This window comes from Mandrillus leucophaeus, unplaced genomic scaffold (assembly GCF_000951045.1).
Source record: "Mandrillus leucophaeus isolate KB7577 unplaced genomic scaffold, Mleu.le_1.0 Scaffold373, whole genome shotgun sequence".
Classification (NCBI taxonomy): domain Eukaryota; kingdom Metazoa; phylum Chordata; class Mammalia; order Primates; family Cercopithecidae; genus Mandrillus; species Mandrillus leucophaeus.
In genome coordinates this window covers 623159-636293 of record NW_012103954.1, presented here as the reverse complement: position 1 = coordinate 636293, position 13135 = coordinate 623159, and the positions used below count along the sequence as shown (strand labels likewise).

General features: G+C 41.9%; 1 protein-coding gene across 1 annotated transcript in view; it reads right to left on the bottom strand.

The window, feature by feature from the left end:
• The window catches only part of ESYT2 (extended synaptotagmin-like protein 2), a 105471-nt gene extending 93126 nt beyond the window's left edge, over positions 1 to 12345 (bottom strand). The window contains exon 1 of the mRNA XM_011990191.1: positions 12247 to 12345. Coding sequence (XP_011845581.1) covers positions 12247 to 12276 — 30 coding nt within the window. The 5' untranslated portion in view covers positions 12277 to 12345. The remainder of the gene's footprint in view (positions 1 to 12246) is intronic.
• Between the last annotated feature and the right edge of the window lie 790 nt (positions 12346 to 13135).

Below are 13135 nucleotides of genomic sequence, written 5' to 3'. Positions count from 1 at the left end.
CCACACAGTCTTCCTCCTCTCGCTGGCCTGTCACCTGTCTCTCCGGTGAGGCGCTGGCTGCCCTTGTGAAGCTATCCACACAGTCTTCCTCCTCTTGCTGGCCTGTCACCTGTCTCTCCAGGGAGGCGCTCGCTGCTGTTGGGCTGAGTCCTCTGGGAACTTCCTTGGGTTTCTTACACCAACGTTAAAGACTGAAGTAATCTCCCACCCCAGCCCCAGCCTCAAACTACTGCTCCTGTTGTTCCAGCACCATTTCTGCACCCTGAGGTTGTTGTTTACATTCCCAGCTTACTCATCTATCCACCTTCCTCCCCAAAGCTATTCCCCTGACATTCAGGTGCTCCCTCCCCCTCATGCTTAGATCTCTGTCCCCAGTCCCTCTGGATATCCCTGCCAAATGTATCTTGCTAAACCCCCATTTTAAAACTGGACACATCCCTCTAGTGGATATCCGGATGCTGCCCTGTGTCTAGGGATCAAGCCCAACTCTTCCAGTTGTGTAACCTACAGTGCTGCTTCCTGTGGTCATCTCAGTTCCCACAGTTCCTAACTCTTCTTCCCACTGCACAGCTCCTCCTCATCCCACCTCTGAAAGAACACACCCTACCTCAGACACCAGGGCTACAGCCAAAAATGGAAAAAACTTAGTATTGAATCCAAGATGTGATCAATTATAAGCTGCACTATGTGCCACTAAGAGCACCGTCCATTAACAATAACACACCCTTGTAAAACAAACCTGATTTCTGAGATGTTAAGGCACAGGGAAAGTGCTGGAACTGAGCCTTCCTGGCTCCTGAAGACTCCAAGATACAGGGTAGTGTGGGAAGCTGAGTAATAGCCCTCAAAAGGTGGCCACGTCCTAATCTCTGGAGTTTGTGAGTGTCGCTTCATATGGCAAAAAGAACGTTGCAGATGTGATGAAATGAAGGATCTTCTGGGGCGGAGGATTATCCACAGAGGCCCTAAATGCCATCTCTAGGATCCTTAAAAACAGAGGAAGTTCAGCCTGGGCAACACAGTGAGACTCTGTCTCTACAAAAAATTTTAAAAATTAGTGAATTCGCTTGGTGTGGTGGTACAGGCCTGTAGCCCCAGATACTCGAGAGGCTGAAGTGGAAGGGCTGCTTGAGTCCAGGAGGTCGAGACTGCAGTGAGCTATGATCACACAACTGCACTCCAGCCTGGGTGCAAAGAGCTCACTGCAGCCTCAACCCTTGTCTAAGGAAAAGAAAGAAAAGAGGGAGGAACAGAGGTTTGACAAAACAGAAAGCAGAATGGCCCCATGAGGACGGAAGCAGCTGCTGGCTCTGAAGGAAGAAGAGCCTGCAGCCATGGACATGGAATGCGGCTGCGAAGCGAGAAAAGCAGGAAAAGCTTCTCCCCAGGAGCCTCCAGCATGAACACCCTGCCCACCCCTTAGTTTTAGCCCAGAGGAACTGATTTCGGACTGCTGGCCTCCAGAATCGTTAAAAGGTAAGTGTGTTGTTTGAAGCCACCAAGTCGATAGCACTTTGCCACGGGCCCTAATGCATCAGCCATGTTGTCCTTTCCCGACTGCTCCAGCAATGACACTGACATCCACGGAGCATTTCTTCTAAAACTTTGCTTCACACATGGCACCATTCGTGAATAAGTAAAATCAATTCTTTCTACTAGTTACTGGATAAATTTCAAGATCTTTATATGTGTGGAAAAAATAAGTAGGAAGAGCACTGTTACTTCGTATTGGATTATATTTGGGGTTTTGGTTTCAAAATTCCAGCACGCAGACATTAACGTAGACGGTGTTAACAAATTTTAGATACGCACTTACTAGCCATTTAAAGATTTGTAGCACAAATGAAATAAATTAATGATCTCAGTAGGCAATCCACTTCTAACTGTGTATGAATATCAACACCAGCTTTATATAACATTTTACAAATTGGGTACAAAGTATAAACCAAAAACAAAATTCTAAGCTCCCAACTATCTGAACAGCTCCTCCTCTCTGCCAGGAGCTTTCCAAAGTTAACCTGTAAAACTACTTCAGGCCAAGATGGGGGGCGGGGCGTCGGACACACCTCATTACCACCGACACAGACCTTAAGACTGACAGACTCTTTAAGTCTGACAGGAAACATTTACCATCTATTCTCTCTGAAGCCTGCTACCTGGAGGCTTCATCTGTAGGATAAAACCTTGGCCTCCACAAGGTAATCCAGACATTCCTTTCTACTGATTCCAGGTCTCTAGATAGTAACTTAACCAACTGCCAATCACAAAAAACTCTGAGTCCAGCTATGATCTGGAGCGCTCCCCACACTAACCCGCTTCCAGCTGTTCCACCTTTCTGAACCAACGTACCCCCTTCCAGCTGTCCCACCTTTCTGAACCAACGTACCCCCTTCCAGCTGTCCCACCTTTCTGAACCAATGTGCAGCTTGCATGCATTGACTGATGTCTTACAGATCCCTAAAACTTACAGGTCAACCGCCTTGGGCACAAGTCTTGAGACTATGTCACCAGCATCCTTTAGCCCTGGCAAATAAAATACTAAATTAATTGAGACTTGTCTCAAATACTTTTGGTTTACAGACTAAACTAAATGCTTTAACAAATATGTAACGAAGTCTCATAAGAAAATGGAAGGTGAAAGTATCATTCAGATTAATAATTTTAGCAATTTGATACTGGTTCTCGAAACGTGAGCAGCATAACCAAAAACTAGCATATAATATGTATTCCAGTATAATATTTATGGCATGAAGCAAGTTAAATAATGTTCTCCTCCCACATCACTGGACGTATTTTCTACAGAGTCACCTTACTCTGGGAAACTTAAAACGTGTCAATCCCTCAGACATAAACACAAGGAAACAACTCCACATAGAATACACATTAAAATTAAACTATTACAACTGACCCCGAAATAGGATGTGCACTTTCCAATTCCCACTTTTTAGTCACTAACCAGCACTTATTCACACAAGGAAGTTAATGAATATTTGAATAAAATGTTGTATGCACAAAATGTAAAATTAACTATCATTATCTACGGCATCAGGGTGACTCCTGGAAGTGGAGTCAAGAAAGATCAGACATGTCCTTGGAACAATATTTGTTTTAAGTAAGAAGATACACAGCAAATCAAGACCAGGAAGAGGAGTGACAATGTAGCTCCTTGGATATTATTTTAGGGATACACAGAGAGGAAGAGAGAGAAAGTGAAATTTTAAGGCATACACACTTGCAAGTGTTAATAATAACAAAGCATTATGGTAGATAAATTCTTAGCAACAGTGTAAACAAACCACAGTGGAACAGAAACAAAGAAAAACCCCGGGGCTCATCTGTTCCATTTCAGCAGCAGTGGGGGAGGAGGTGGCAAAGGCCACACCAGGACTTGCCTGCAAGCGGAGCACTGGTCACAGCTGTGCATCTCCGGGCCTGTGACTCAGATGGCTGACCCGAGGACATGCCTCGCTGCCCGCCCATGTCCAGTGTGCTCACTGGCCTCTCCCCATTCCAACCTCACAACCGCAGCACAGAGTCAGGCTCAACCCCCATGAAACCGAAGAGGAAATAAGGTTCTAAGAGTTGTGCCTGACTCACCCAAGGGCAGGGAGTTAGGAAGGGGTGGGTCTCAGGGCGCAACCCACACCCACCAGAGCCAGAGCCTGAGCCGTGGGCTCTGCGAGATGGTGGGAGTCTCAAAGCTAACCAGAGGCCAGTGGCCACACCTCAGCACACCCTACAGGGATGAAGGGCAGCCCACTCACACGGGCACTGGCCACATGATAGGTCAGGTCCAGGCAAGGACACACCAATTCAGCAAGTCATCACGGGAACCTCAAAGTAGCCATCACTCAATTGTGCTACACGAAACCACTGCAGTTAAAAATACTTGTAACTGTTAGCAAACTTTAATATACCAACACAGCACAGGGGAAGAAAGTTGTGACTCATTATGGAGGGAATGCTTTCTTCCAAAGGTTATTCAGATAAAAAGAGACAGGGATAAATCTTCTGTCTTTTAACATCATACCATGCAAAAACAAACACTGCCTTCCATGGCCAGACTTTTGCTTATACAATTATCACGTCAGTCTAATGAGTTCAAAAATAATTCATATATCCTAGACACAGATCTAATAAATAACTCAAGTAAATACGTTTTCATAACTTAAAAAGAGCAGGAAATTAAATATCTCAAATTCTATTTTTATCTCTTCTCATTATATCATATCTCACAATCTAGTTTTTCAAATGTCTATCAGACATCATTTAAATAAAGTCTGGTAGTTCCACAAGACAGATGATATTGCAATAGTCAAAGTCATATTTCTGAAGAATAACATAATATCCATAATATAGCATTGAAGAAAAGAGGATACCGTACACACACATATATATCCAAACATATCATTAAAAGATTAACAAAATCCACAAAATGTTGCTAACGTTATCACCAGTTAATAGAATTGTAGGTAATTTTTTTCTTCTTTATTCTTCTCCAAAGCTGCTTCTTCAATGAGCATACTTTCTTCTTTAAATCAGAAAAAATATGTTTTTGAAATCTGTCCAGCCATAAGAAATGAAGAAAAATACAACTGCATGTTCATTAAATATAGAAAGATAAAGGTGAACTTCACTGTGTAACTGAATAAATTAAAAAAAAGAATCAAACTCAGTTTCAATGACAATTTTACAAGTAATAAAGAAAGCACAATGAAAACCATCATACTAGTATTTCCACATCTGCTGTTGGTGTGGTTATCACTAATGCCAGTATGCAATCACCAGGCACAAAACTAAAGCTGTTATCCGAAAGGACACTGCTGCTGCCATACACAAGTGGATACACAAGTGCAGGTGGGATGCGCTTCTAACTTCGTATTGATACTTTCACCTAGTCACGGCCGCAATCCATTAAACCCTATTCAATTTATACTTTTCTACCAACTACCATTATGGATGGTTTGGTATTATGAATGATCTTTTTCATATATTTTTTCCTGGATTTAAAAAAAATGAACATGTATTACTTTTACTAGAAGAATGAGGGAGAGTCTAGAGAGATATAAGGCAATGGATAAAACATTTCAATTATAAGGAATAAGTTCAAGACATCTATTGTACAACACTAACTATAGTTAGCAACAATGTAATATATTCTTGAAAAAATCACTAAGAATAGATTTTCTAGTGTTCCACCACAAAAAAATGGTAAGCCCATGACATAATGCATTTGTTAATTAGCTCGATTTAGCACATTCTACAATGCATACATGTTTCAAAACATGTTGAACACAATGAAAATAATACTTTTATCAGTTAAAAAAATAACAATAGCCAGGTGCAGTGACTCACGCCTGTATTCCCTCCTATGTCTTTGGGAAGTAGACCGGGAGGATCGCTTGAGCCCAGGAGTTCAAGACCAGCCTGGGTAACATGGGGAGACCCCCACTCTACAAAAAATTTTAAAAATTAGCGAGATTAGTGGCACATGCCTGTAGTCCAAGCCACTGGGAGGCTGAGGTGGGACGGGTGACTGAGCCAATAGGTTGAGGCTGCAGTAAGCCATGACCGTGCCACTGCACTCCAGCCTGGGCAACAGAGCAAGACCTTGTGTCAAAAATAAATAAATAAAAAGAATTGAAAAAAACCTACCAATTCATACTATGACTAATGCTAGGATTAAACAGATTTGTTGTGTTATTGCAAGCTAGTAAATTTCTGAGTTTAAGGCCTTGTCTCACACATATTTTGAGTCACTAGCACCTAGCACAGTACCTAGAACATAACAAATGCCTAATAAATGTCCATAAATTCATCAAGACTCATTTTTAATCCTTACATATAAATTGTAAGATTCGTTTCTTAAAATATTCGTTTCTTAAAATATGATCCAGAAAAAAATTCACAAAAATAAATAGTTTGCTTTAACAAACATTACAGAACTTTAAAAACAGTTAAGAAAAATAAATGAAGAAAAAATTCAGTGACAGGGAGAAAGACTCTGGAAAAACCTCTGTAAATAAAAGATGCTTTATGGAAAAATGATCCCATGCAAAAGACAACTACCAGCATATTCACCATCTGTGTAAGAACTATGCCCCACCCAATTCCAAAACAACAGAAGGTGACTCAGTGTTCAAGACACAATAAGATCATTGAGAGTAAAAGAAGATCGTCTGTTTGAAGAAAAGTGCGACAGGTACTCCCAGCTATTACAGCAGTACAGGGCCCAACAATCCAGCAATCATTTTGGCTGTGAGTTTCTGGTAGCTACAGCAAGAATTGAAGTATACTGCATTGCACAGTAGCTTTCCTTTTCTGATTTCACAAGCTTAGATCTGAACACATCACTACTTTCACCCCGTCATGTCCAAACTCTCTGAAAAGTAGGACAGTAATCACGCCCACATCCCTGCACCCTGTAAATCAGAACTGCCCTGAAGGCCTGGGCCAGCCATCCAGAAGGAGCACTTCTACTCCTCACCCGTGGGGACCTGGGCTGGGGTCTAGTGGGACCACTTCCATTCCTCACTGCTGGGCCCAGAGTAAGTTCCAAGCTGAGTGCAGCCTTCTACCAGGTGGAGGAGTTACAACCCTATCAGAACTTCCGTGGAGTTCCCTCCAGATGAGACACGGCTCAGAAATCTGCCTTTGCAACTGTCCTCCACACGCTCGTACCGTTGCCACTGAACAGAAGGCCCCATACCCTTCAGTAAGAATAGAATCTCTTCCCTAACATGTCCGTAAGTTTATAACACACCCCCTTACTAACCATCAAGCCCTCCCTGCCCCTTTCTTCTGAACCACAGTGACAGGGCGCCATCACCACAGCCGCCTCCCAGGTGCTATTCTAACTACTCTGAGAAGAGTCTAAATATGAAGACAGGATGACTTCTTACACTTTTGTTGGCACAACACTCTGCATACAGTGGGTCCTTACATCTCTAAATGAAGAAATAAAATTCCTCCGAGACAGAATTGTCATGAAAACTAAAAAAGATGACTTGCCAAACCACAACAAAATGCAAGAGACCACAAAAGACCACAACGTATTATATAATACATGATAAAATTATGTTCTGATAGAATATACCTAGTATAAAACAAACCAATCCACAAGCTAAACTACTCAAACATAGGTGGTCTTTATATACTGATACCTTGAATCACAGTTAAGAGTTTGGCATAACTCACAGAAACACAGATTTGTTTTTCATATTTTTGAAACATGATTTCTATTGTTATGCAATTAAAATTAATATTTGTTTAAGCCAATATAGTATAGTATCAGTGTTTAAAGGATTATTATAGGCCAGATGTGGTGGCTCACACCTGTAATCAGAGCACTTCGGAAGTGCTGAGATGGGAGGATCACTTGAGCCCAGGAGTTTGAGACCAGCCTGGACAACATAGCAAGACCTTGGCTCTACTACAAGTATAAAAAATGTTCAAATAAGTTTATAAAATTAAAAAATAAATAAAAATAAAGTAATATTAGAACTGGGTACAATGGTTCACACCTGTAGTCCCAGCTACTCAGGAGGCTGAGGCAGGAGGATCCCTCAAGCCTAGGAGTTCGAGGCCAGCCTGGGTAACACAGTGAGACCCCAGCTCAAAAAGTAAATAAAGTAGTATTAGGTTTAAGTTAAAAACATTTACCTAGTTAAAAACATTTACTGTACTCCAGCCTGGGCAACAGAGCGAGACCTCATCTCAGAAAAATAAAATAAAAATAGACACTGGATTTTTTTTTTTTTTTTTTTAAGAGATGGAGCATCTCTCTGTCGCCCAGGCTGGAGTGCAGTGGTGCGATCTCAGCTCACTGCAAGCTCCGCTTCCCAGGTTCAAGCAATTCTCCTGCCTCAGCCTCCCGAGTAGCTGGGACCACAGGCACACGCCACCACGCCCGGTTAATTTTTTGTATTTTTAGTAGAGACGGGGTTTCACCGTGTTAGCCAGGATGGTCTCCATCTCCTGACCTCGTGATCCACCGGCCTCGGCCTCCCAAAGTGCTGAGATTACAGGTGTGAGCCACCGCGCCCAACCCCTGATGTCTATATTTTTTAACAGTGCTATTGAGATATAATTAACATACTAGTCAATTCACTCATTTAAAGTATACAATTTGATGGTTTTTAGTATATTCACCACGCCTACTTCAAGGTTAAAGGCTGTAACCAATGAGGAAATCATGAAAGCCCACAAGAAAGATCACAGGTTCACCAGGTCTAACAATAACACTGTTCCACAGCTGATCTTCACAGGATGGAAATTTACATTTATGAATACGTACTTATAAAATATATTATAAGTGTATATATTCATATAAAGTATTTATATTTCAGTCCTAGCTCCATATCCTCCCATCCTTAAATGTAGAATGATAATACTAATCTTAATAGAAGTTTTACTAAATTCACAACATACAGGCTGATGGATGCATACATCCTAAATTTAAATCTATTTTTTAGCTTAAACTAAAAGCCAGATATTTACTGCTTTAATTTTAGCCATCTTGGGGCATTAATGTTCTAACTGAATGAGGCTCTCAGACCACAGAACTGAAGCAACACAACGGTTACATCCTTTCCCTTCTGTGTCGCAGCCGCAGTGTGGGTGTAAACAAGAAACCCCAGGCAGCACCCTCATCCTATCTGCAGCTACGACGAGGACTCCAACACTTCTTCAACCACATGATCGCTTGGATTCAGGTACTAAAGTAGCACTTGTTTAAAATAGCAAAATTGTGGCTCCTGAATTAGCTATGCCAACTATTTTCAGTTACAAGTCTTCACAACATTTTATTAAAGTATTAAGTGAAGATTAACACGAAGAATAAAAAAAATAAATATTTGCCCTTTCTTCACATGAGACCACAGTGCATTATTTTCTTTTGTTCATTTGGTTCTCAGACTACACATACCATATTTTGGCTAGAGTTAAATTTTCCTGAACTTCCCAGAAGGGCAATGGGAAGAAAGCTCTCCCCAGAGAAAGCTTGTATACGAAAGTACAGAACAACATAACCAAGGAAGCTAATATGCTTTAATTCTCAATAATCCAAGTATGAGGTGATAAAAGACCGACTGTCAGAACAGTTGAGTAGTATTATCCATGACAGTATTATCCATGGCAGCCACAGAATCAGCATTTAGTGGCAATAGTAAAAGCACGATAGAGTCAGACTTTATCCTATGAAGATCTAATATTTTCAAATAAATAAAAATAGCAATGAAAAATTGCCCTTATTCATCTCTATAAAAACTCTTCAAGAATCTTCTTCACAGTCCTGAGCATGGTGGCATGCACCTGTAATCCCAGCTACTTGGGAGGCTCACATAGGTGGTTTGCTTGAGTCTAAGAGTTCAAGACCAGCCTGGGTAACACAGCAAGAACTTCCTCTCTTTAAAAAGTAAAAAAGGTTGGGCGCGGTGGTTCACACCTGTAATCTCAGCACTTTGGGAGGCTGAGGCTGGTGGATCACCTGAGGTCAAGAGTTTGAGACCAGTCTGATCAACATGGTGAAACTCTGTCTTTACTAAAAACACAAAAATTAGCCAGACGTGGTGATGGGCACCTGTACTCCCAGCTACTTGGGAGACTGAGGCAGGAGAGGTTGTGGTGAGCCGAGACCATGCCACTGCCCTCCATCCTGGGCAACAGATTGAGACTCCATCTCAAAAATAAATAAATAAATAAATAAATAAAATAATAAATAAATCTTCTCTTCTCCACCCAGAGTAGTCTAATTGTCCAGGGCCCATTAACACTGGGTAGACATTTAAACAACAAAAAGCCCTGTCCTCAATTCACCCAGCCTGCCAAGTCTTTCCCCTAAACAGTTGGAACATAACTGTTTATGGGAAAGGAAGTGAAGAAAAATAACACTTTAAAGCTGTAGGACCAAACTTACAGAATTATCACAGTTAAGTGAAAGCCATTTTTCATATCCTAATAGCCTAAATCAGGAAGAGTATATATTTTTTCTCAAAGTATTAACACTCTTTATCTCGTTTCCATATCCAGCTTCAGTTTTTACTCAGTAAGAAGAAGAAAAGCTGCCAGTGAATATATACAAAAGTGAAGTGAGGAAATCAGTATCTGATTAATTCATGTTTTCCTATGTTTCCACTCTGCTATGAATTAATGGTTGTCAACGACATACTATGAAAACGAGTACAGTCTTTGGGATATACAAATATTTCTTGTTCAAGGCAAAATATCAGCCCAAAGTTCAGAAACCCCAAGAATCAATGTATGTATGGTAAAAATCAAAGTACTAGTAATATTGGCCAGGCATGGTGGCTCACACCCGTAATCCCAGCACTTCAGGAAGTCTAAGTGGGAGGATCCCTTGAGGCCAAAAGTTTGAGAACAGCCTGGACAACATGGTAAGAACTCATCTCTAGAAAAATAAAAACAAAAACAAACCCAAAGTGCAAGTAATATTGAAATCTTAACTTTTCTTAGTCATAGTTTCTTCTATTATTGATGTGCTTTGACCTCCCCCCTCAAAACCCCTGCCACACAGCAGAATTTCACGCACATTTCGAGACCATGCAACCTGCTGGTTTTATGATGAAAACAAAGTATATTATACTTTTAATAAATATCATAAAATAGATACATAAGTATACTTTAAAAGATATTTTTAAAATCTCTCTAAAACTGTGAACACAATCACTGTCAAGTTTCATGTGAATCCTTCAAGAAATGTCTTAAGCAACCTAGGCACATTGAAGTCTGTATGTGTGGGATTATGAGCTCAGGTACAAATTTGGAATCACAAGTAAAACATTCTGGAGAAAATATAAATTCTTCATGAGGTGAACACCATGGTTCATCAGTTTAAGTCACACAGATTAAAAACTCAAAAAGAATCTTTGGCTAAATTACATTTGTATTCTGTTTTTTTCTTATCTTTTTTTGAGACCGAGTCTCGCTGTCGCCCAGGCTGGAGTGCAGTGGCCGGATCTCAGCTCACTGCAAGCTCCGCCTCCCAGGTTCACGCCATTCTCCTGCCTCAGCCTCCTGAGTAGCTGGGACTACAGGCACCCACCACCTCGCCCGGCTAGTTTTTTGTATTTTTTAGTAGAGACGGGGTTTCACCGTGTTCGCCAGGATGATCTCGATCTCCTGACCTCGTGATCCACCCGTCTCGGCCTCCCAAAGTGCTGGGATTACAGACTTGAGCCACCGCACCCGGCCTGTATTCTGTTTTTTTTTCTTAAAAAAGGAATTTCAGGCTAGGCACGGTAGCTCACGCCTGTAATCCTAGCACTTTAGGAGGCCGAGGCAGGCGGATCACGACGTCAAGAGATCGAGACCATCCTGGCCAACATGGTGCAACCCCATCTCTACTAAAAATACAAAAATTAGCTGGGCGTGGTGGTGCATGCCTGTAATCCCAGCTACTCGGGAGTCTGAGGCAGGAGAATGGCCTGAACCCGGGAGGCCGAGGTTGCAGTGAGTTGAGATTGTGCCACTGCACTCCAGCCTGGTGACAGAGCAAGACTCCGTCTCCAAAAAAAAATAAAATAAGAGTTTCAGTTCTTCAATATGGCAGCAATTACATCTGTTTATTTATCACAAGAAAACAGGCTGTGTGGCCAGGCGCGGTGGGTCACGGCTGTAATCCCAGCACTTTGGGAGGCCAAGGCAGGCGGATCACGAGGTCAGGAGTTCGAGACCAGCCTGGCCAACATGGTGAAATCCTGTTTCTACTAAAAATACAAAAATTAGCTGGGCGTGGTGGCGCGCGCCTGTAATCCCAGCTACTCGGGAGGCTGAGGCAGGAGAATCGTTTGAACCCTGGAAGTGGAGGTTGCAGTAAGCCAAGATCATGCCATTGAATTCCAGCCTGGGGGACAGAGGGAGACTCTGTCTTAAAAAAAAAAAGGAAAGAAAATCTGTGTTTCACAAAGATTTTTAACAAGCGATTTTGATAATGGCCAATAACCAAGTTCTATGAAAGTCAGCATCATCACTTCCTGCAAATTTCAGCATTGATTACGTTGCTGTTTTGGTAATGGATGGTAATGGACTCTATTTTTAGTTACTTTTTAGTATTATGCATCGTAGTGTAATATAGACACAAAATGTCACTTTAAAGTCCTTTTCCATTTCCAAAGTGCACCTCTTCTGTTCTTAAGTTTTTCCCACCTTGGTTCCTCTAACTTCCCGTTTTCTACAAGACCCTCGATTTTTCCCACTGCTAGCAAAAAGCTGTACCATGCCAGTTACCTTGGTTCTCCAAACACGACTGTTCCTCATGCTCACCACGCATCGGCAGAACTGTGCATTCCCAAGTCCCTTACATTATATTCTTACTTCAGTTGCAATCTGTCGTCACAAAGTAGCATCTACTATCTTCTTGTCCTGGGTACGCCTCTTTTCTAATTCTTGTTTGCCATCTGTGTCATGCTTTACTTCTCACTGGAAACAGGGACCTTTTCTCCTCTAAGGGAAAATGACCCTTCCGAAACCCACTGCTGGCCACCTTCACCGCAAAGTTTACATTAAGCCTAATTGAAGCATCATTAAAATCCTCTTTCTTGCAGTGTGGAACTGTGACGCCAAGTCATGGCTAAGAAAGACTTAGAGAACGACCAGAAAAAGATACGAAGCCAACTCTTCGTGTCTATAGTCCATAAATATATGAGATAAAGAACTGCCAGAGTTAAAAATGAAATAACATTATGACTCTTGCTTGCTATTGCTGCAACTCTTCCAAAACTTCGTGCCACACACACACATTCACACTGGATTCAGGTCGACCCCATATAAAAATGCTCAGTCTCACAATTATACTTGCAAAAAAGTGAAACAATCTTTCAGTTATCTAATATCTCTACATCTTTCGGGAGATACTCACTGCCCTTGAAATGCGTCAGAAACAACCAAGACATGAGTGAGTCGGGTAGAAGAAAAAGTTAACTTCTCCCCCACCAGCTGTCATTACATTTTTTTTAAACCGAGAGAAGGAAAAGCTGAAGCCACCTGGAGCATTTCCAGGCCGGCAGGGCGTTGGGAAGGAGCACGAGAATCGCGCTGGGCGCTCTGAGAGCCGAACCGGCCGCTCAGGCCCCTAAGGAGACCCCGCGGGCGGCACCAGAAGGAAGCGCGCGCTCCG